Below are 25,540 nucleotides of genomic sequence, written 5' to 3' on the forward strand. Positions count from 1 at the left end.
ATAACTTTCCTTAGACTCTAAAAGGGATCCAAGAGCCACAAAGGTTAAGAATCACTGCTACAGAGAAAAAAGCAGAGATTTGGGGATCGCATGGCCTTGTTTTCCAATGCTGGCTCCAGGCTTACGAAACTGCATAATATACTTTCTCTCTAAGTCTCAGGTTCCCCATTTGTAAAATGAGGATCATAATACCTTAATCACAGGGCTGTTGTGAGGATTAAATTAAGTTCTTTATGTTAAATGCTTGATATAGAGTAGGCACTCAAGAAATGTTAATCTCCTTCCTCCTGCCACAATATATAAAAGATGATAAGGGCGTTTGACTACAGGTGGATGAATAACTTATAGTGGAATATACATCCTGGCTAGATATGACTACTTAGAAGATGTTTTACTTTATTCTTAGAACACCAACCAGAAACTCAGGCTGATGTTAAATTCCCACAAAATATTTAAATCAAATGTATTAAGTTGGTGCCTTAAAAAAGTATTTTAAACCTAGAAATATACACATGCATACATTTTGTTTGTAACGATGGAATTATTTAAGCATCATCACATTCTGGAATGTTTGGTTTCTATTCTAAGCATATATTACTGTAAGACCTAGGATAAAAAACCTCTTGAATTTAGCTAGAGATTTGATCCTCTTAAATGACATATGAAGCAGCTTTTATAGAGATAAGGAGCTTCAGCTAGTCTTACAGATTCATGAGGGAGCCTTGAAGGGGTTAAAGTAAAAAGCTTATACAAACTTGGCTTCTCAGCCTCTCCTATCTCCTCCCTCTCCACACTGCTGAGACAGAGCAGAGCTGAATCACTACCTTTCCTGCATACTCTAAACTGTTGCTTGCGAAAGAGGAACTGGGGACTTCGACTAATACAGGCTGCTTCCATTCAAATGTTCCAGAGGGCAGACACACATCCAAACAGACTTCTCTTTGCTTTTCAGAGCTTATAAGGAGCAGGCATCTGAAGCTGTAAGTGGTAACTGGCATTTTAAGTAACATTTTAAGTAATAGAAGGTGTTTTTCTGTTTTTCTGGAAAGGGATTATTCTTTAGGAAGATGAAAGAGAAACCATACTTTGCATGAGCATAGTCCTGCTTTTTTGGCAAAACGAGGCTTTCATTCTATTTTCCAGCTATTCCAGAGATTCTCCTGAACAAGTTACCTGTTGGTGCAAGCTTCAAAAAGGATACTTAAGTGACCAGTCCTATTCATACTGTGAGCCAGGAGAGGTAAGAGATATTTGGAAATATTATGATGTTATTCCCGGTGAAATATTATTATTTCATTTATCGGCAGGTGAGATAAATAGGCACCAATTGCTGCAGAAGATCCAGCAACCCCTACTTGAGCAAGCTTATTACTTAATGGCTCCAGCCACTGAAGAAGCACCTGCTGCTGGAATCGTTTTCTCATAGAGTGATGTGAAACTAGATACACTTATCTCTCTTAGTTTTTTCTCCTCAGCTAGGAATAAAAATATAAATAGAATGTACTAACCCTTAAAAGCTGATAGCAGTTGATAGTTTTGAATTTCTTTTTGGAATTGTTCCACTGAACATTTTCCTTAACTACTTGGTGAGATTTCAGCTCTATATAGGCAGGTGCCGTGCAGAAAAATGTAAAATTACCAGTGGGTTGTTCCCAGAACCTTATCAAGTTAAAGAAAATAAAGCTTACTACTAGGAGCACCCTGAGAACCAAACAGAAATCAGGGTACACTTATTTTATATCTCTAGCACTTAACAAAGTGCCTAGAACTTGATTGGCACTCAATAAATGTTTGCCAAAGAAATATTAATCTGATTTTGGGAGTCCTGTACAGAACTTGGTTGCTCTTGTTAGAAGTAAGTTTCACTCAAGGAATCCCTCTCAGGCTTGATCCATGCAGAAAGCTATTTATCCCCTTATCATTTTGGGGAACAAAATTCTTGATCTGAGAGTGTATGTTATTTTGCTCCTATGAGGTTACATATACTATGCTGATGCCAAGAGTGAGTGAGAACATGACATTTCAATGTTCATACTAAAAACACAAGACTTTTTTATTACTAAGGTTTTTATTTACCAAATTAATTACAAAATATGCAATCAGAAAACCAAGGGTACATTCATTTCACTTGTGGGTATTTTGATATACATTAGAAGTAAACCAGATGTACAAGTTAATATTGGACATTGTGGGAGGCCGAGGCGGGTGGATCACGACGTCAAGATATCGAAACCATCCTGGTCAATATGGTGAAACCTCGTCTCTACTAAAAATACAAAAAATTAGCTGGGCATGGTGGCGCGTGCCTGTAATCCCAGCTACTCAGGAGACTGAGGCAGGAGAATTGCCTGAACCCAGGAGGCGGAGGTTGCGGTGAGCCGAGATCGCGCCATTGCACTCCAGCCTGGGTAACAAGAGCGAAACTCTGTCTCAAAAAAAAAAAAAATTGGACATTGGCCAGTTATTAAATTGAACTTTCACTTTTCCCTTTCCCCTAAAGTTCTCTTCATCTTTTTTCTCCCTTATTCCTCAATATTACCTCCTTCCCTTCCTTCTTGTCCTCATTTCCTGCCCCATTTTGTCTCCATCCCATATCCCTCATCCTCTTTACTCATTTCTCACATTTCTTTCTTTTCCTCCTCTCTCCCTTCCCTCTTCCTCTATCTTCATTTCTTTCTTTTCCTAATTCTTTATCCCCTTCTCCATTTCTCACTCTTTTCCTTATCCTTCAACAGCTTTCAATCATTTTTACAAAGACTAGAAACTCATTTTTATTGTATGAGCTTTCCAGAAAGAACTGCAGGATACTAAAATAATTCTTTCCACAAAAATCATATCCTTCAGAATTAATAGCATTTGAATCCTTTTTGAAATTGCATGGTTGTTTTTCTTTCCAAATGGTGCAGAGCTTTTAACAGAGTAATCATATTGTCTGTGCAATTCATTAATTAGTTAGCAAAGAGAGCCATGGCAATACTGTTTGAAAAGCTTTTATGAGAAGTTGTCATAGATAAAGGACCACAGTAACAAAAAAGAGGATTTCCAAATATCTAACTTTGCATTTACTCATTTCAAAGTCCTTAATGGATTTAAGGAATTAAATAGATAAACCTCTCTGAATTGACTGGACTGTTTGGTCTCCTGCAGACTATAGAGGCTTTAAGAAATATGTGATTAGTTAGTGTTCCAGCTTCAAAGGAAATGTTTAAAGAAACTGACAACTGTATCTGAGATGATTGTTTTCTAAGTTTCTCCAAGCTTCATAGAATCCCAATAAATAATGAATAAGTATTCAGATCTAAGGAATATTCAGGGTCAATTGTATAGGAGGCAGAAAATGTACTATCAATTGTTATTGAAATAATCTGTAGACACAAGTGAACTTTCTAAAACTTAACTTTAAAATCTAACCCATCCCATGTAGTTTTCCTTTAAAATCTTGTAACTGAAATAACACTTCATTAACAAAATTTCTAACAAGGTGATAATTCCTTAATACTAAATTATAATCTGGTATTTAGTCTCCAATAAGAAATTGAACAGTGGGGGAAGGGAATAAAATGAAAAGAGAAATTTATATTCTTATCCAAGCTACAGTAGCAATTGGATCAGAGACAAGACTGTGCTTCTCTTCAAACTGTCAATGTTAGGTATGTTTCTTTAGTCATACCCATGCATTTATTCAATAATTCTTAAGCAGCTACTGCAAGCAAAGCTGTATAAGGGATAGACTGCTGAAAATGATTCTCAAGAATTTTGTAAATTAGAATTTAGAAGAAAATATATCAAATAGATAACTACAATATTTGGCAAATTTAATTCCTCTGGAGAAATACAAAGCACTGTGGAAATAAGGGTTGGGATGTAAAGTCAAGATCAGCTTCATAAACTGAATCTTAAAGAATTGTAGTATTTCCTTACCCAGAAATGTGTGAAGATAGAAAGAACTGGTCAAACAAAAACATGGAAGCAGGGAAGTAGGTCAGAGTGAACATTACAGTTTTATTGGAAAGAGGGTACTGGAAGGAATTAAGGTAAGCCAGGGCCAGGGCATTGACAGCGTTAAATGTCAAGCTAAGGAGAATGGAGTAAAATCCAAAGGCAACATGTGGACTTCCAACATTTTATTCCTTTTTCCTTTTTCATTCTATTAGACTAGTTATAAACAAATTGTAGAGTAATAAAATATAGAATAAAAAACAAGTTGAAGATCACACACGGATTACAAACTGAAGATTATAAAGATTATAAAAAAGTTGATTTTTTTGTAAAGTTCAAAACAAGCGTTGTTTAGGCATAGGGGAGTGTGTGTGTGTGTATAAAAGGAAGGTAGTGAATCACAAAATTCAGAATATTCATTATGAGTTATTTCTATAGGATAGGTAAGAGGATAAGATGGGAGGAGCATAGGTAGATGTCATATAAATTATTATTCTAAATCTAAAGTTGTAGATGTTTGCCCACAGGTGTTTGTCCATGGGTGTTCAATATATTATTAAATAAGTGAATAAAAAAGGGCTCAAATTTACCAGTGATGACAATGTGCCATAAACCAAGGAATATGACTTACCTGATTCTTTGTACTTGGGGTTCAAAGGGGAATACAAAGATACTATAATACTATAGAGATTTCTCCCACTTGGCTTGCACTAGCAGTGAGTGTTTATTTTTCCTTACACTTCTTTTCTGGAAGGCAGGTTAAAAAGTAACTTACGAGATACCCGGGTGAAAAGTCTATTAAGCCCTTATCTCTGGGTTACTACCATTCTTAAGGAAAGGAGCTGCTGAGAGAAATGGTGAGGAGGAAGGCCAGTCGGACTGACAACCTATATATGAAGCATTTTGAATACACAGCGAGGCAGTTGAACAATGTGGGCTGTCTGGGACTGTTTTGTCTGGGACTGTCTGAGTCCTGATTTGAAGTGCTCTGTTCTATTTGTAGACTGGTGCTTTTCAGCCCTGGCTGCACATCAAAATCACCTGTGGAGGTTTTAAGCAATACAGATGTTCATGCCCCACACAGAGCTACTGAATCAGAAACCCTGAAGAAAAGAATCAGATATATATTTTTTCAAATATTAAGTAATACTGAAGTACAGCAAGGACTGAAAAACATTCCCTGAAGAGTGTGCTTAGAAACAAGTGGGTAACTTGTTACAAACATTGATTCCAGGATACTGTCCCAAGAGATTCTAATCTAAGAAACAATGGAAAGGGCCTGGAAAAGGTCTGTGTTGTATTAGTAATAAGCACCCTCTAGGTGATTCTGGTAAAGGGGCTTTCCTTGACTGCTCTGAGAAACATTGCCCCAAAGGTTCCAAAACACTATGGTTTCTGCATGATTATTCCACATATTTGCTTCCTAAAAACTGCCATTAAAATGTTACATAAGCCAGGTGGCTTAAAACAACAGAAATTTATTCTTTCAGGTGTGGAGTATGGAAATCTGGAATCACGGCATCAGTAGGGCCGTTTCTCTGAAATCTGTAGAAAAGACTCCTTCCTTTCCACTTCAAGCCTCTGATATTTGCTGGCAATCCTCAGCATTCCTTGGCTGGTAGATACATCACTCTAATCTCTGCCTCTCTCTTCTCCTCTTCTTGTGATAACACCAGTCATTAGATTAGAGCCAACCTAATATATTAACTTGATTACATCTACAAGGTCTTATTTCCAAATAAGGTCACATTCACAGTTACTGGGGGTTAGGACTTCTCCATTTTTGGGTGGGGGCGGTGACCCTATTCAATCCATAAAACTGTTTTAAATGCTTTTAAAAATAGAGCCTACAAACAACCAATAGGATAGATTAGCTGTATTCTTTACCTGGGCTATCTAGAGAAAAAAAACAATAACTAACTCTCAAATCTCAGTATGCAAAGAAACATTTAAAAGCTTGTGTTTAGTACACATATCCCTGGGCCTTGATCCCAGCTAATCAAAAATCAAAGTAGCTGTACTTGTAAGGATAGCAAAAATGGCTCCTAGACCATTGCTCCAAATATAGTGGAAAGATATTCTCTCTCTCTCTCTCTGCTCTAGTGTCTTATGAACCAAGTTGTTCTGTTTGGGCAATAGAAACAGTAAGTAGGTAGACTAAGAAAAATATGGATTATGGAAAGTATGATAACGTGGGCTAGGGAATACAAACTTTAAGCTTAAGTGCTCCCAGGCTGGGGGCAAATTGAAGCTGATAGGAAAAATAATGTGACTGTTGGAGCTATTTCTATGAACTGCCCTTGAGTATATTAACAGACAGAACTAGGCTACATTGTTAGCAATCTACTATTGCACATAGAAGTGTGACAGGTGATGGTTGTTTATATTTTTTTATTTTAGTCACCCACTGGGATCTGGAGATTAAAAAACAAATCCTTAAATTTAGAATTCCTTTGTTTCAGTGCTAGGCTTTCCTGGTTCAGCTGCACCAATGATTCTTAGTCCTGACCGCACATTGAAGTTACTTGGAAAAGACTTTATTACTTTTCTTCTATCTCTCTCATTTAGATATGTGGTGTAAAAAGAGACATTTTCCCCAATGTTTGCTGACCAGAAGGAATTGAGAAGGTATGCCTATTCCGAAGAAATAAATGTGTCCTTCATCACTGGTAAAGACAGAACCTTCTTTTTATTGGCAAAAACATTCCGCCATGTAATAGGGTCAACTATTTACTCCTGAAGTCTTCCAAAATGATTTAACTTGGCATTCTAAACATGAACTTTGAATACGGGTGGCATTTTTTTTTTAAATAGCAATTCTTGGGTCCCATCCCAGACCAATAAAGTCTGAATCTCTACAGTGATGCCCAGGCCCCTACTGTGGTGATTATGATTCAGGAAATCTAGGTTGGGACCCAGGGTCTGTATATTAATAAATACCCCCAAGTAAATCTTATGATCAGTTGGCTTAGAAAACATTGTTACATTCTAGATTAGTTATTAGCTGTTGTCTAGTGATCTGATTTTTTCTTTAACCTTTTAAAAGCTATTTTCCACACAGAAGAAGAAGCATTCTAAAACTAGTTTGTATATAGCAAACCATTTTGCAGTTTATCAATTTATTTTTTTCAAAATAAATTGCCATTTGTTTTTCTTAGAGATAACTGACTATTTTATTTTTGTTTTTGATTTTGAGGAAAATCAATATCTGTTGAAGAATCTAAAGAGCCAAATCTTCTGAGCCTGGGCCTACTGCTGTCAGCAGCTCTGAGACCTCCCTCATCTGAGAATTACCAGGTCTGACAACACTTTCCCTCCAGCCTGCAGGGAAGGTCAACAAAGCTACAGAAAACTCTCGTTCTCTAGACTTACAACCCTCCAGCTGTGCAGCTGAGCAGGAACCTTACAATCTCCATCCTTAGAGAAGTTTCAGAAATACAGACAAACGGGGTGAAAACTCACAGATGCTGAGCCTGATATATACAAAAGCCTTCAGATAGTCTCCTCACAGAAGAGCCCAATTAAGTCCACATAATTAGTTCAAACATCTAGATTAGGTATAGGTAAAACGAGCCCTTTCTCAGTCTACCAAAACAGAGCAAAAGATTGACATAATACTCTAAAAGATTATTGTTCTAATAACAGTATTATAAAGCAGTTTCACCCATATTTATTTTGATCAGTATAAAAGTAGGAGTGTAGAAAATAAAGCTTTGTTTATATTTTTAAAAATTGATTAAGAAGCTCTGATGAAACCTATTGGAGGGGTGATTGCTGTGCTGAAGTATAGAGAGGGTGTGGCAATTGTAAAATTATAGCATTACCATTTTCTGCTTCTGTGCTATTGCCTTAGCTCTGAGAGTGACTGGTTTCTATCAGATTGTTAGAATACGTCCAATAAATTTAGAGACAGTCTAAGTGACTGTGAAATGCCTCAAGGGCAATAGAAATCAAATAGAAACACATACCAACTCAAGTCTTGAGTGATGACGGAGGCACATTTTAGATACCATGGAAATCTCACTGGGCGTGCCCATTTTCCCACTCTGGCAACAGAGGTTGATACCTCTTCAGATAAGTATTCCAACCTGTACATGTATGTGGGCTTATTTCTGAGCCTCCTGGCCATTCTCCTCATCCTGCTCTTCACAATGCTTCTTCGGCTCAAACATGTCATCTCACCCATCAACTCTGATAGCACAGAAAGTGTTCCTCAGTTCACAGATGTAGAGATGCAGAGTCGAATCCCCACTCCTTAAAGCCAGGATGAAGGCGAGCTTTAGTGGATCTGGTTAAACCGTCATATGTGGATGTCCAGGAGAGCTTGCTTTCTTGCATGAAGCTTCCCATGTAGGAAATCCACAAGTTGTTCATTTAACAACAAGCTGTTCATGTTTTCTTTGTGTTATTCTTCGTCTTTACTCTGATTGTGGGCTATCTAAGACTCACTCTGAAAGGAATATAGGAAATGACAGCTGGTTGGGAGGGCTGGTTTCCATAGTAACCAAACCGCGCCTGGGCCTTGCACAAACCTCAGACCACAGAAATTCATACGCAGTGGTTGTGAAAAACACAGGGTCTCTGGAAGCTCCAAACACAAAGAAAGAAGATTTGCTTTTGAAAGGGCTGATCATTCAAAGAGGATATCCCAAGAAAAGGACAAGTCCTGATTTAGTGCTCTGATAGGAAAGAATCACCTCTACAAGAAGTTAAATTATGTCAGAGGTTAATGGCAGGGACCACGAGCCCTTTCCCTGATTTGATCATCTTAGGCCGTCAGGTTTGTCCCAAATGAAAGAAGAGATTTAAAGAAACTGTTTCAGTTTAAAGAGTAAGTGTGCAGAAAGAAGTTTCTAGTAAACAAGTTCATCTAGAGAGAGAAAAATGTTCATATTATATCCATGTTAATTCTATACCCATGCAGCTTCTTTGTCTCTTTCTTTCTCCCTATCACCCTCTAGGAAAGAGTTGCACACAAATTCGAGCTTTGTTTAAAAGGTGCCTTTGCAAACAAGACTCAACTGTACTTTAGAGCAGAAATGAAATGATTTTGTTATTCTGTTGTTTAATGTGGCTTTGGACAAAACATTCAAGCCTTCTGAGTCTCAGGGTTTTTTTGTTTTGTTTTGTTTTTTGCTGAATTAGAGAGCTATTTAGTCATCATTAGATTCTTTAGATCTGAGTATATTAAAAAAAAAACAGTGAGAGACAAAGGAGGAAAGGACTAAACAACATCCTCCAACTAATCCTTATTGAGATCAATGTCCTCAAATGTCACATTTGTATTTCCCAGAGAATGTTCCTCCCTTCCTGATCCCTGCCAAAAGATGAAGTGTTTTACTTATTATCTGTAAGAGAATTATATTTTGAAAAATTCCATTCTCATAAGTAGCCCTAGTATGCTAGTAGTGTGGAGATAATTTAATTTTTAAAACTAGCTTTTCAAAGGGAAACCAAAGGAGATGAATACCATTTACAAATTAGAAATTTAAAAACTGATCATATTCTTGCCACCAAAGGACGGGTACACCTGTATTAAATTCTACCTGCTAAAACAAAAAATAAGTTATCTCTTGCACCTAAAGGGGGATCATCAAATTTCACAAAATGATCTCTCAGGAACTGTAATGGTGGTAAAAGAGAAATCAGATAAATATTAGATTAATGCCACCTCCCCCAGACATGTAGCTTTTCATAGTCTGTAACCAATTTAGATTGGCCCTTTTTCTCTGATCTAAATCTAGGTCGGTAGTGAAATTCCCAAGTGCTTTCCACTTTTACACACAGTCATTTGTCAATGCTCCCCTCTCCAAGGGGCTGCAAGTGTAAAATCCCCACATGCAGAGCTAATCTTAGCAGTAAGGCTGACTGCCACACCTGTTAGAACTGTGTATTGTCAGAGATGGGAGCTGCATTCTGCACCATTCAAAACAAATTAGTAGGTAGGCCAAGACTTGGACTGGGCATATGGTTTTCAAAACTCAAAGTGACTCACATTATTACACCTTGGTGGTCTAAGCTGTGTGTTTATTCAACACCCAGATTCAGTGGACCCTTTAAAATTTGAGCTTTGGCAGCCAAACATGGACTTCATCAAAGGCTGGCAATAATCTTCAGAACTTTTTAAGAACACACATCTTCCCTCATTCCAGGCTCTCCCTTTTGTGCCCACAGTATTTGAATGCACTTTACAGTTAAGAAGTCAGTGGCTGGATAAATGAAGGAATTGATTATACTTTCAACCGCAGTGAATAGCAAGGTACAAAATACCTTGTTGCTGAATCCAATAGAGATGCAGACTGAAAATCTATTCTTTGCCCATCTGACCTCCCCAACCGAAATTTTAGGAGAATAAAACTGCTTTTTAAGCAATGATTTGGATGAAGATTTCTAACTTATGATTAGGTTGCTCACATGGAAAACTACCACCCTCTTTCATCACAACTACCCCATAGGGATCCAGATCCACACTGAGCATTAACCAAAGCACACAACACAGATTACACCAAAATAGCAGCATAACTCCCCCCCACCTAATTTGCAGTGACAATATAAATGGAAATACTTTTAAGCAGATGTGTCACTATAATGACTCACATGGTATTTAATCTTGAGGAAAATAAAACGAATGTTTTCACTGTAGCAAACTTACTGTAAAGAAAAGAATTTTTACATTATATTTATTCCCCAATGTGTTAATTAACATATATTACTGATCAAAAAGGCAGCTAGAGTAACCAGAGGGCACAATTTGAATTTATCCTTCTATTGGAAATGCTGACTTGGATTGCCTTCCCCCACCCCCCACTCTCTCCAAAATTGCACATTAGCCAGTATATAAACAGATAGGTTATTTATATATGTGTGTACTCTGTTTTAAGATGAAAAAAACAATTCTTCACTTTTTATTATGCTGAACCATATGAAATTGCCATTTTTATAGGCCAAAAAATCCTCAAATATCACCAACTTCATAAAATTCAACCTAATGCAAAGACTCACCAAATTAATTCTGTAAATAGTAAATTCTCCTAACATGTTTAAAAATAATCCAATTTTTAAAAAGATACTTTGGATATATTTCAGAATCATGGGTTGTATGAAACAAAGTATATTGTAAAAGGCTTATGTCTTATGTATTAAGCAGAAAATATTAAGGTTAATCAAGTAAAGATGAATTGATCCAGCCTAACATTTCCATCCATGCCAAATCTGAAGCTTTGGACTCTAACTGAGTTTGAGTGCTACAGATTCCACCATACTTACTAAGTAGGTATAAGGGATTAATTTTAATACATTTCAAGTTATATTTAGTAATACATTTTATTCACTTGCATTTGTACAAAAGAACTTTTTTTTAACAAAATGAAGAACTGTGTGGAATAAAAAATTGGGTTGGGTTTCTTTTGTTTGAAATCATTAATGTTTGAAATATATTCATATTGCACAAAAATGGAAATATATTTGCATTAATATTTAGCATGTTATTTTTGATCCCTGGACAATAAATGGTGATTGGTTTGCTGATAACACGTATCTATTTTCTGAAGAATGTAAAAAGAATGACATTAGTCTCTTCATCCCAATAGAAATTGTAATGACTACATATTTGTGGGAGTTTTATAATTTGGAGGTCCTATTATTTTTTCTTATTCCTTAACCTCCCAGCTTTGATTCTCCTCTTGAAAACTGATTCATGCATTGGTTTGTTTAGTAGTAAGTTGTGAAAAGAGAAATGAATGATTTCCAGCTATCAATAAGACTGACCTGAGGTAAGATTGAGATAAGGTATCTGAAGTGCCAATAGCCTTCCACATTCCTCTGCTGATAAGATTTTTCTTACTTTTTTTCTTTGCTATTAAAAGTTTACTTTATTTTGTTGCTGAATCAAGCACTTGCTGCTAGTTACAGTTAGTTTTATTGTGGCTCCAAACTCACAGTTAGCTTAACCTTATCAATAACCAAATAAAAAACTAGGTCCCAATGGTTATGTCCACATCTAGATTGTTCAGGTGATCAGAAACTCTTTAATTTGTGTTCTTTAGCCTTTAGTTCTTGCTTACATCTCCAAATGCGAAAAAACTGAGAGGCTCCTGCTGCCCCTACAAAGAAATTAACAGCAAACAGACTCCAATTTTTTGGAATAATTGCGAGTGAGTATCTTGATCAAATAAACCCTTTAGCCATCAAAACAGTGGATTGAGCTGTGCTACGTTTTTCTGCAGGCCTGGCCACATCAGCTAATCCAGCACACACCAACCCACATTTCATAATTGGAGCCCAGAAAAAAACTGTTCTGGGACCTGCTGGATGGTTTATACAATGGCCTCAGTTTCTCCGGAAGCATCAGCTCCACTTTATCAAGGAGCTGGTGGTAGGTGGCCCGCAGGCCTCGGGCACCGACAGCCGACATCGCCGCCGAGGGACCGTGGGCAGCCGGGTGGGAGCGTGGCTCTGTTCTCGTCCCTGGCTGACAACGAAGGGCAGCTAGTCACTTTTTCTTGTCACAGCGCCTTGGTGTCCCCCTCTTGCCTGGAGTGCCCTCCCGCGGCTCTTCCCGCCCCGCAATCAGGATTTTTTTTTTCTTGAGACAGGGTCTCACTCCAATCACCCATGCTACAGTACAGTGGCACAATCACGGATCACTGCAGCCTCATTTTCCAATCTCAGGTGATCCTCTCACCTCAGCCTCCCAAGTAGCTGGGACTACAGGCACATGCTAATGTTTTTTTTGTTTTGTATTTTTAGTAGAGACAAGGTTTCGCCATGTTGGCCAGGGTGGTCTCGAACTCCTGGGCTCAAGTGATCCACTTGCCTCAGCCTCCCAAAGTGCTGGATTCATAGACTTGAGCCACCAGGCCTGGCCATATGTATATATATTTTTAATGTAACTTCCATTTTGTACTTTCTTCATTTGATCCTCACAGTAACTGTAAGTACTGAGTGGTGATAACATGAAGTCTGCTTGACAAAAGAGAAAACAAGTACAGAGAGATTTGTGAGGCATTGGTGGTTATACAGAGGCAGAGTCAAGATTACACCGTAAGGCTTTGGACTCCCGTTTTAATACTCACTCCACCATGGTTTTCTTTCTGAGCATTGAAGAGATATTTCAGAGCTATTCATCCTATAACACTCCAAGTTCTGGAAACAACAATTGAGCTCTGTGGGTTATTAACTCCTTGAGTCCAACAATTCAAAACAAATTAATACAATTCTGCCATTATCTCTTCAAATAATTGGATAGTCTGGCAATGCACATTCACAGACTGAGGGAAACTTTGCACAAAGGCAAACCCTGCAGCTTTAATTTACATAGATGAAGACGACAGGCAGTAATATGGATGAATTATCACCCACAATGCAAATCCCAATCATCTGATCATTGGATTTAATGTTCACAGTCAATGCAAGTTCTTCATATGCATGATTGTTATCTCTCCCCTTGCCTCCCAGAAATGAAAGCACCTCACCTTAGGTAAAGATAATGTTCTTCTTTACAATTGTATGATGCTTTGAGTACACAGCAATTCCATTTGTGCTCTGGAATAAATGCTATGACATTAAAAAGGGAAAGAATTGCCAATTAAAAAAGCTACCTGTAGCCAAAAAGATAAATTGTTGGAGGACACAAAGTATGGAACATACTTGGAGTAGAAAAAGGAAATACAGATAATAAATATAAGAGAGGGGATTTTGAAAAATAATGAGGAATTCCAGGTATTCCAATTCATTTTGACATCAAGTATCTATTGATTTAATCAAACATCTATGTGGAGAAAAATAAAAGACAGTTTATACAAAGTACTGGGCTAGGCTTTGCAGGAATCTAAAGTTTGCAATCAAAAAGTTTATAATCTGGCAAAAATGACAAACGCTGAAATTTATTCATTCATTCATTCAGTAAGCATTTATTTAGCATATAGTCTATGTCCCAGTGAAGGTTATAGCCTACCAGGACGGATAACACCAACCGGATAATTGCAAGAATACTTATACATAAAGAAGTATAAGGTGCTAGGGCACTTATAAAGTGGAAGGGAGGCTTCCTAACCTGGCCTAGAGTGGCAGGGAAGACATTACTAAATATATATATATATATATGCTAAACTCTAGTGAATGACTAAAAGAACAGAGTAGGCAAACATTCCATAGAGAGAATGGCAAGTGTAAAGATTCTGAGATCAAATAAACTTGACGTACTTGAAATGAGTGAGGGGGAGAAGTCTTCAGAAGCCTGGAAAGGTTGACAGGGACCAGAACATTCAGGCCTTTGTGGGCAGTGCTATAGACTTTTTACTTTTATAAGTGTAGAGAAGAGAACACTGGCAGCAATACGGAGGATGGATGGAAAAAAGGCAAAAGAGGGCAGGGAGGCCAGCAGAAAGGCTACAGCAGTGACTCAGAGAAAGAAGAAATGGATATCTTTGTGATAGATTTAAGAGATGAAATCAGCACTATGGAAAACAATTTGGAAGTTCCTCAAAAATGAAAAACTGACCTGTCACATCATTCAGCAACCCCACTGCTGGGTATATACTCAAAAGAAAGGAAATCAGTATATCAAAGAGATATCTGCATTCACATGTTTGTTGCAGCATTGTTCACAATAGCCATGATTTGGAAGTAACTACATGTTCATCATCAGATGAATGGATAAAGAAAATGTGGTGCTTATAAGCAACGGAGTACTACTCAGCCATAAAAAGAATGAGATCCTGTCATTTGCAAAGCATAGATGGAATTGGAGGCCATTATGCTAAGTGAAATAAGCAAGGTACAGAAAGACAGACACCACATATTCTCACTTATTTGTGATATCTTAAAAGCAAAACGATTGAACTCATGGACATAGAGAGTAGAAGGATGGTTGCCAGAGGCTGGGAACAGTAGTTGGGGGCTGAGGGGGAGATGGAGACGGTTAATGGGTTGAAGAGAAATAGAAGGAATGAAGAAGACCCCAGTATTTGATATTACAAGACCTAGTATTTGATAGCACAACAAGGTGTCTATATCAATAATAACTTAATTATACATTTTAAAATAATTAAGAGTATAATTGGATTGTTTGAAACACAAAGGATGAATGCTTGAGGGGATAGATACTCCATTTTTTGTAATTTGGTTATTACATATTACATGCCTGTATCAAAATTTCTCATTTACCCCATATACACATACACCTATTATGTACCTACAAAAATTAAAAATTTTTAAAAATCTGAAAAAGAAATAGAAATGAACAGTTATTTGAAGAATTTTTGAGCATAAACCAGAGATGAAATGTAAATAATACAAAGTAGAAAGAGGCCTATCAACATGGCAAGAGTCTGGAGACCAAGCAGAAAGGTAACCAGTGAAGGTTCTTTTCTCAGAAGAGTAGCAATGGTAAATACTCAATTGTAAGTCTTTTGCTGTGATGCTCTAAAGTATAACCCTCCACCATAACTGAACCTTCACTAAAGTCTGAAACTCACATAGCTTAGAGATAGCAGTACTTTGGTTGAGTGAAGGGACTGTGATGATGTCTTGAGTGGTAATGTGGTAGATAAGAGACCATACACAGAGAGAAGACAAAACATAGAACAAAAACGGTAAATTTAGTAAAAGCAGGAACGTCAATCCAGAGGCAAGTGAGAGAAATCCATGACTTTACGCCAACCTTAGATTTAAAAACTCATTAGATGCCTGGAGATAGGCTAATTAAATGTCTAAACCAATCTCTTCAACATTTAACATTTCAAACTACCAGAATAGCCAATATTTGTTCACCAATCTAATATATATGTAGGTGATACTGAAATCTGTTAGCTAATTCTAACGTTATTTATACTCTAGAGCTTAGACTCATAAGTAGAGAATGTCCTGGAGAATAAGATATTTACTTCCAACCTTTGAAGAATTTCTACAATGATGCAGAACTTGGACCAACAAGTAGAACTTAAATAAGTAGAGTTTATAGGCAAAGAATTTTGACTCATTGTATTTCTAGTGACAGAATCCCCAAAATAGGGCATATTTTCTCGTAAAGTAAAACATTATTGAAACAGTGAGAGGTTAATGGACATAATAAAGATGATTATACTAACAATAATTGATACATTTTGAAGATTTATTATATGTAAAACTCTATGCTTAATATTCTACATGCATTCTTATTTAAACTTAATGAAAGCCTACAAAATATGTATTATTATTCCCATTTTATCTATGAGATATTGAAGTTCAAAATGATTAAATAAGTTGCTCCCGGTCACATAGCTCATAAATGACACATAATTGAGATTCTTACCCATAGCAACTGACTCCAGAACCTATATACCACCATTATGCTATACTGCCTACCAAATTCTGTAGAAGTGATTTTTATATTTGCTAGGAAATTAGATCAAATGAGCTGGGGATCTTGTAATCCTTAGATTCTTGTTTGTGTGTGTAAATATGTATAATACAATATGCACACATACTATATTTGTGTGTATAAATATCTTTGTAACATGCACACATATTATAAAAGATATACATATATTTATATAGCTCCATTAATATAACACACACACACACACACACACACACACACACACACACACACACACACATATCTACATCTACATACATAAAACACTAGAGAAAGAAACTCCTTAATCCAAGGAAAAGATGAGAAAAAGATGGCTCTCTCAATAGCAAAATGCAGCACAATTTAAAATCAATACAAACTGAGAAGTGATTTGTAAGATTTTGGTTGACAAGACATGGAAAGTGACCAGGTTACTATGTTCTAAGTGACCAAGTCCTATAAAGTTGACCTAGGTAGAGCTAGATAGCCTGGAAGCTATGATTGAGATGTAAAGAAACGTCGATGACCTCAATTATACTGTAGGTAGACTGTCTATGATGCTGAATCAGAAGAAAAGAAAATCTATACATTTCTTTTAATGAGACAGATAATTAGTCTTTGTTTATGAAACAAAAGCACTATTTTTTAATTATGAAAGATCTTAAGCCTGTAGAAAAATGCAAAAAAAAATTAGGAAAGAAAAACCATTTTACCTGTGAACCTACTTTTGACAATTGTTAACATTTTGCCATATTAGCTTCAGATTTTTTAAGAGATATAAAACATTACAGGCAGAGTTGAAGCCCCTGTATACATCTCTATGATCCTATTCCTCTTCCCTAAATACTTAGAGCTAAAATGATCTACCCCTACTACCAGCTTGGACACTGGGGACTAAATTTCTGTACCCTTCTATCCCATATACCTAACTTTCTACATTAAAATGAGTCTTCCAGGAGACTCTTGTGCAGGAAGGTGGTTTGATTGTTCATTATAGGAATTTCCCAAAAGAATTAACAGCTTTGCAATGAAAGTGTCAACAAATGGTTTGTGCCTTAACACTCTGAATATCTCTCCTCAAAATCCTTTTCTTACTGTTGGCACTAACCTCTAACTACGATATATACCCAATCCTAATAAAGTCCCAATATTGAAAGACCAACTTTTAAACAAACTTTCAATTCTCAATAAATTCTGACTTTGTCTTTTCTCCTCTGAGATACTACCAAAGTTTTGAGAAGTTGGTGTGCTCCCTTACCACAATAAGCAAAGAAACTCAACAGGTTATGTCAATAATATTGAAAGAACCAGCATTCCACACTACTATTTAGAATTTGGTTTATCATTATAATGTATGATTTAATTTGTTTTACTACATATATATGTATCTTAAAGTGTCATTAATTTTCACTCTTGTATTATATTGCATAAGCATGTTTGATCCATTTTCCTCATGAATATTTTATCTGATATTAATAGAGATATATCAGCTTTCTTCTGGTATTTGCCAGATACACATTTTCCATTCTTTTACTTAAAGCATCTGTGTGTGTGTGTGTTTTGAGACTGGGTCTCACTTTGTCACCTAGGCTGGAGTGCAGTGATGCAATCAAAGCTCACTGCAGCCTCTACCTCCTGGGCTCAAGTGATCCTCCCGCCTCAGTATCTCAAATAAGTAGGACTACAGGCACACACCACTACTCCCAACTAATTTGCTCTTATTTTTAGTAGAGATGAAGTCTCAGTATGTTACCCAGGCTGGTCTTCAACTCTTGGCCTCAATTGATCCTCCCACCTTGGCCTCCCAAAGTGCTAGAATTATAGACATGAGCTACAGCACCCTACCAACGTGTGTTCTTATATTTAGGTATATATCTGACAATTAGAATATTAGTTGGGTTTAGTATTTGTATTTTAAAATGTCTCTTTTAATTGCTGCATTCAGCCTGTTTATATTTATTGGGATTACCAATTTATTTAGGTTTCTTACTATCGCTTTGTGATTTTTTTTCTTTGCTTTTCCCCCCCACATTTCATTCAGTTACTTGAGTTTTTAATTTCCTTTTTTTCTCTCTACTGATTTGGGAATCAAATACTCTATTTTTATTATTTTAGTGACTAACCTAAAATATCAAGATATTTTATCATACTCATTGTAAAGGATAAAGGTCATCAGTATGTCTAATCTGTTCTTTTGTAACATAGGACAACACATTAGAATTAAGTCCAATTTCTTTCCTCCTATCTTCTATATTACTCTTCTTGATCATTAATTTCCATTTTGTTTTTTTGTTTTGAGTAAAATAATAAATGAATGAATCTCAAAAACATGCTAAGTAAAGAAGTCTTAGACAAAGAGCACACATCTTATGCTCACATTTGTATAAAGTTCTAGAACTTTACTGTCCAATATGGTAGTTACTAGGTACATGTGGCTACTGAGCACTTGACATGTGACTAGTCCAAATTAAGATGTACTACAAGTATAAATTGCACATTGAATTTTAAAGACATAATATTAAAAAATGTAAAATATATCATTCAAAATTTTTGCACTGATTACATGTTGACAATTATAATCTTTGTGGGTACATTAGTTGTATAAAACACAATATTTTATTTTATTTTATATTGATACATAATAGATGTACATATTTTGAGGTACACATGATAATTTAATATATTCATATAATTTATAAAGATCAAATTAGTATAAATGGTATCTATCACCTTAAATACCTTTCCAATGTCTTTTCTTAATGCTAGAAACATTCCAATTATTCTCTTCTAGCAAGTTTGAAATATACTGTAGATTCTTTTAAACTATACTCATCCTAATGATTTATCAAACATCAGGTCTTATTTCTTCCATCAAATTATATGGCTGTACCCATTAATTAACCTTTCTTCATTCTCTTATTCTCCCATACTCCTGGCCTTTGATAATCACCAATCTACTCTCTATCTTCATGAGATGCACTTTTTTAGCTCTCACATATGAGTGAGGACATACAATATTTGTCTTTCTGTGCTTGGCTTATTTCACTTAACATAATGACCTCCAGCTCCATCCAAGTTGCTACAAATGACACGCTATCGTTTTTTGTGGCTGAATAATATTCCATTGTGATATATATATCACATTTTCTTTATCCATTCAATCATTGACGGGCACTTAGGTTGAATCCGTATTTTGACTGTTGTGAGTAGTGCTACAATAAACATGGGAGTACAGATACATTTTTAATATATTGACTTCCTTTCTTTTGGGTATATTCACAGTAGTAGAATTGCAGAATGATATGATAATTCTGTTTTTAGATTTTTGAGGAACCTCTCTAGTTTCCTATAATCACTGTTTACTTCCTAATAGCTGTTTATTTCCAATTGACACTCCTATCAATAGTGTGTGTGTGGTGAGGTTCAATTTCCTCTACATCCTTTCCTTCATGGTTCAATTTTGGTAGGTTGCATCTGTCCAGGAATTCACCCATGTTTTCCAGGTTTCCAATTTGTTGGCATATAGTTGTTCCTAATAGTCTCTAATGGTTCTTTGTATTTCTGTGGTCTCAGTTACATTTCCTTTTTCATTTATGATTTTATTGATTTATATCTTCTCTCCTTAGTCTATCTAAAGATTTGCTGATTTTTTAAAATCTTTTTTTAAAAAAACAACTTCTTGTTTAAACTTTTGTATTATTTTTAATCTAAATTTTATTTTTTTCTCTGATGTTTATTATTCATTTCCTTCTACTAATTTTTTTTCTAGTTCTTTAAGGTGCATTGTTAGGTTTTCGAAGTCTTTCTATGTATTTGACATAGTATTTATTGTTATTAACGTCCATCCCTCTTAGTGCTGCTTTTGCTATATCTCATATATTTTGGTATGTTGTATTTTCATTTGTTTCAAGACATTCTTTAATTTCCTTCTTAATTTCTTCATCGAGCCAGTGGTTGTTCAGGAACATGTTGTTTAATTTCTACATGTTCCTGAAGTTTCTAAGGTTCCTCTCATAATTGATTGCAACTTTTATTCCACTGTGGTCATAAAATATAACTGATATGATTTCTATCATTTAAATTTTGTTAAGAATTATTATGTGGCCTAAAATATGGTCTATTCTGGAGACTGTTCCATGTGTTGATGAAAAGAAGGTATATTCTGCAGCAGTTGGTTGAAATGTTCTGTAAATGTCAGTTAGGCCCAGCTGGTCCAGTGTGTACTTTAATTCAAATGTATCTTTATTCGTCTCTGGATGATCTGTCCATCCCTGAAAGGAGGGTGTTGAAGCCTCCTATTATTGTATTGTATTCTATCTTTCCCTTTAAACCTATGCATGTTTGCTTTGTATACTTGGAAGCTCTGGTGTTGAGTGTATAAATATTTATAATTGTCATATCCTCATGCTAAATTGACCCCTTTATCATTATGTAGTGACCTTCTTTGTCTCTTTTTACAGTCTTTAATTTGTAGTCTATTTTTATCTGATACAAGCATTTAGCTACTCCAGTTCTTTTTTTGGTTTCCATTTGTCCACAGGGATATTTAATTGTTTAGCCATTCCTGACTCTTTCCATGGGATGAAGCAGGGACAGCTCTCCTGCCAGGGAACCCAAGATGCTGAGGAAGCTGATTGTCTACCTCTATCTCACTTTTGCCAGTGAAGAAACCATGAGTCAGGGCAAAGTTTTCCATGCATGTGGTGCAGGGCAGATTCAGTGGAGGGACATTGTGAATATGGAAATCCTATTCTCTTACAGTTTTCTCAGAGTTTTTTCACTTCTGTATGGCCCTGGGAAATGTCTCATCCTTGTATTTGAACTCTGAGATAGTGCTGGTGAAAAACTTGGTACTGTATATTTGTTCTTGTTTTTTTTTATTTTTTTCTATTAGGGAGTAAAGCCAACTTGCTTCTACCCTGCCATTTTAGAATCAAAATCCAACATGCAACATTTAAATTAATATCACATGTTTCTTTTCACCTTTTGAATCATGGCTAGTAGAAAATGTAAAATTATACATGTGGCCCTGTCTTTTGGCTAACATTATATTTCTATATGATAGTGTTATTGTTAAAAAAGGTAAACTTTTTTATGGTGAAAATATCTAAACAGTGGTCTTTTGGGAAGGTGGGGGAAAAGACTGGGAATATCAGGAAGAAAATTTCTGGGGTGATAAGTGGCTTGATGGAAGATAGCATTACATCGGTTTTTAATTTGTCAAAATTCGTTAATTGGCACGCTTAAGATTTGTGCATTTGAATATTGCATCTTTTTCCTTGACAAAGGGCCAAAAAACAAATATTAGACTATAATTAATGACGTGCGTGCTGAAGTGCTTAAACTGAATTGTATTGCTATTTTCAATTTGAAGTGCATCAACAAACAAGAAGATTGATGAATAAATGAAGAAACAGTTATATAATAAAGCAAATATAACAAATTGCTAATTGTACAATCTAGAGCATGGGCATACAGATGTACATTGTACAATGCTTTAAATTTTTCTTTTTCTTTTCTTTTTTTTTTTTTTTTTTTGAGACAGAGTTTTGCTCTTATTACCCAGGCTGGAGTGCAATGGCGCGATCTCGGCTCACCACAACCTCCGCCTCCTGGATTCAGGCAATTCTTCTGCCTCAGCCTCCCGAGTAGCTGGGATTACAGGCACGCGCCACCATGCCCAGCTAATTTTTTGTATTTTTAGTAGAGACGGGGTTTCACTATGTTGGCCTGGATGGTCTTGATCTCTTGACCTCGTGATCCACCCACCTCGGCCTTCCAAAGTGCTGGGATTACAGGCCTGAGCCACCGCACCCGGCCCTGCTTTAAATTTTTCTATATGTTCGGAAATGTTCATTATTAAACGATAAATAAAATAATATATGTATATAATTTTAAATGTTAAACAGGATTTCTGCTTCCAGTTAATGGAGTAACAGGTATCAGATTTACTCTCCTGGCTGCCACAAGCAAAAAATAAAATAAAAACAGATAAAATATATAAAATAATGCTTTTCAAGGCACTAGACATCAGAGAATGAAGGACATTAGTCTGGAGCTACGAGAAACGAATTAGGTAACCTCTATGATTGCCCTAGCTTACTGCCTTAATATATTTTACAGGCCATGGCATAGAGAGGAGGTATTAAGGTGAAGGCTACTGGACTCTTGTTGAGGATATGGAGCTGAGAGTCCAGGGAGACTAATAGAGCTAGAACTAACAGAACAGAGACAGAACCCCAGATATGTGCAGACAGCTCCCCTCAAGTATTCAGCAAAATACTTATCAGTGCATGTATGAGAAATATATACCTAAGACCAGAAAAAGAACAATGTGAAAAAATTATATTACAGGGTTCAGTGCCATAAACCCACAGAGGGCCAGAAATAGTGCCCATTCCCACCAGTGAGATTAGAATAACTAATAACTCACAGGGAATTGGGTAGGGTACCAGGAAGGACTTGCCTCAGTAGTGAAAAATTAGCCCTAGTCTGAGCTCTGCTTTGAACCCACCTAATACACCATAAAAATAAGACCTAAAAGGATCTAATTGTTTCTAAGCAACTTAATTGCATCCAAGAACAAAACTCAAAAAGATTTACAGGAATTTACATGTATCTAGCACCCAAAAAGTTAAAATTCACAATGTCTAATATCAAATCAAAGATTACTAGGTATACAAAGAAAAAGAGACATATGACCCATAATGAAGTGAAAAAGGGTCAGTAAATCAAAATTGACCCATAACAGACAGAGATATTAAAATTAGACAAGGACATTAAAATCATTATTATAATGTAACTTAAATGTTTAATAATTAAATAGATATACGAAAGAGATTAAAAAAAGACCCAAATGGAACTTCTAGAGATAAAAATGATAAGGTTTGAGAAGAAAAAAAAAATCACAGGATGGGATTCATGGAAGACTAACCACTACAGAAGAAAAGATAAGTGCATTTGAATGTATAGGAATAGATATTACACAAAATGAAACACACATGGAAAAAAATATTGACAAAAGAAAAGAGCATTAGTGAGCTATGGGACAATAGTAAATGACCTTGTATATGCACAGTTGGAATCTCTGAGACTGTGGAGGAAAAAATTTTGAAGAAATAATGGCTGAAAATTTTAAACATTAATAAAAAATATCAACTCGCAAATACAAAAATCTCAAGGAGCCCCAAGCCCAGTAAGTGTGAAGAAAACTACAATAAGATACATTATAATCAAATCGCTCAAAATAAGTGGCAAAAAGAAAATCTTAAAAGCAGACAAACCTGTTACATAGATGGGAACAGAAAACAGGGATGTCAGATTTCTTGTTGGAAAAAGAATGCTAAGGAAAAGACAGTGGACATCTTTAAAGTGTTTTTAAAAATTTGTCAGCCTGGAATTCTATACCTGGCAACATATTTTTCAATACAACATAAAGTGAGGCAGAAGGACAATATCAGATGAAAATATTGATTTAAACAAAGAGCAAACAGAAGATCACAGGAATTGGTAACTAGATGGGTAAGTATATAAGACTTCTTTCTTATTTCAACCTCTTTAAAGGACCGTTTAAACAAGAATGATAACAATGCATTGTGGGATTTGGAACATATATATAATAAAACATGACAACAATAGCATAAAGGCTGGGAGGGAGACATAAAAATATATAACTGTAAAGTTTTTATACTCTATGTGAAATGGTATAATTTCACTTGAAGGTATACTGTAGCAAGTTAAATGTGTATATTATAAAACTTAACCACTAAAATAACAAAACAAAAATGTTATAGCTACTAAGCCAAAAAGCCTGTTAAAATGGGATCACAAAGAAAATCTGATTAACCTAAAAGAAGGTAGAAATAAAGGAAAAAGAGGGAAAACTAGATGGGACAAATACAAACAAATAAGGAGATGATGGGCTTAATTCTAACCAGATTAACAGTTATATAAATTTAAATGGTCCAAACACCCAAATTAAAAGGCAAAGGTTGTCATATTAGATACAATATTAAGATACAACTATATTCTGCCTGCTGAAAATGTACTTTAAATATAAATTAAAATACACTAAAGGTAAAAGGATAGAAAAGATATAGCATGCTAACACTATTCACAAGAAAGCTGGTGTGACTATATTATCTGACAAAGTAGGCTTCAGAATAAAGCATACTACCTGGTCTAAAGTAAATCATTTTATAATGATAATGGTGTGAAGTTATCAAGAAGATGTAATAATACTAAATGTGTATACTCTGAAAAACAGAATTTCTAAATGTATGAAACAAAAACTAATAGAACTACAAGGAAAAATAGACAAATCCATGATGATAATCTAAGAATCTATATACCTCTTTCTCAATAATTGATAAAACAAGTGGATAGAAAATCAGCAAGTGTGTAGTAGATTTGAACAAAACTATCAACCAACTTGACCTGATTGACTTTTACAGAACACTCTACAGAACAACATTAGAATGCACTTTATTCTCCAGAAACCAGGAAATATTTACTGAGATAGGCCATATTCAGAACCATAAAACAGGTCTCTGTAAGTTGAAAACTATCCAAATCCTGTATAATACGTCCTCTGACCACAATAGAATTAAATTAGAAATTAATAACAAAATGATTTTTGGGGATTTCCACGATATTTGCAAATGAAATAACACATTTCTAAATAATGCATGGACCAAAGAAGCACTCAAAAAGGAAATTGGAAAGTGATTTTAACTTAATGAAAATGAAAAGACAACATATCAAAAATTGCGGGATGCTACTAAAGTTGTGCTTAGAGAAATGTTTATTTAAAAATGCCTATATTAGGAAGGAAGAGCAGCTTCAGATTGTAACGTTATTTTCTATCTTGAAAACTAGAAAAAGAAGAACAAATGAAACCTAAAGGAAACAGAAGAAAGGAAATAATGAAGATCAAATTAGAAAACTGTGAAATAAAAAACAGAAAATCAGCTTAAAAAGTCAACAAATTCAAAGGCTAAGTCTTTGAGATCAATAAAATTGATAAACTGCCAGCCAGATTTTTCTCAGGGAAAAAAGAGAGAAAACACAAATTACAAATATCTAGAATGAGAGAAGTGATGTAATGACAGGATCTATAGATATTAAAAAGATAATAAGGGAATACCTTAAACAATTCTATTCCCATAAATTTAATGAATTAGGTGAAATGGGAAAATTCTTTAAAAGATGCAAATTATCAAAGCTTACTGAAGGAGAAATAGATAACCTGAAATAACAACCTAT

General features: G+C 35.5%; 1 protein-coding gene and 1 pseudogene across 1 annotated transcript; one reads left to right on the plus strand and one right to left on the minus strand.

The window, feature by feature from the left end:
- The first annotated feature begins 833 nt into the window (after positions 1-833).
- On the plus strand, positions 834-11,469 carry SERTM2 (serine rich and transmembrane domain containing 2). Its single transcript, XM_035288675.3, has 4 exons — positions 834-980; positions 1,144-1,240; positions 6,508-6,567; positions 7,136-11,469. Exon 4 carries the CDS (start codon positions 7,926-7,928, stop codon positions 8,196-8,198), a length of 273 nt encoding a protein of 90 aa, XP_035144566.1. The 5' UTR covers positions 834-980; positions 1,144-1,240; positions 6,508-6,567; positions 7,136-7,925; the 3' UTR covers positions 8,199-11,469.
- A 486-nt stretch (positions 11,470-11,955) lies between these two features.
- On the minus strand, positions 11,956-12,394 carry LOC100398233 (mitochondrial pyruvate carrier 2 pseudogene; annotated as a pseudogene).
- Positions 12,395-25,540: the final 13,146 nt, after the last annotated feature.

Source organism: Callithrix jacchus, chromosome X (genome assembly GCF_049354715.1).
Source record: "Callithrix jacchus isolate 240 chromosome X, calJac240_pri, whole genome shotgun sequence".
NCBI classification, from domain to species: Eukaryota; Metazoa; Chordata; class Mammalia; order Primates; family Cebidae; genus Callithrix; species Callithrix jacchus.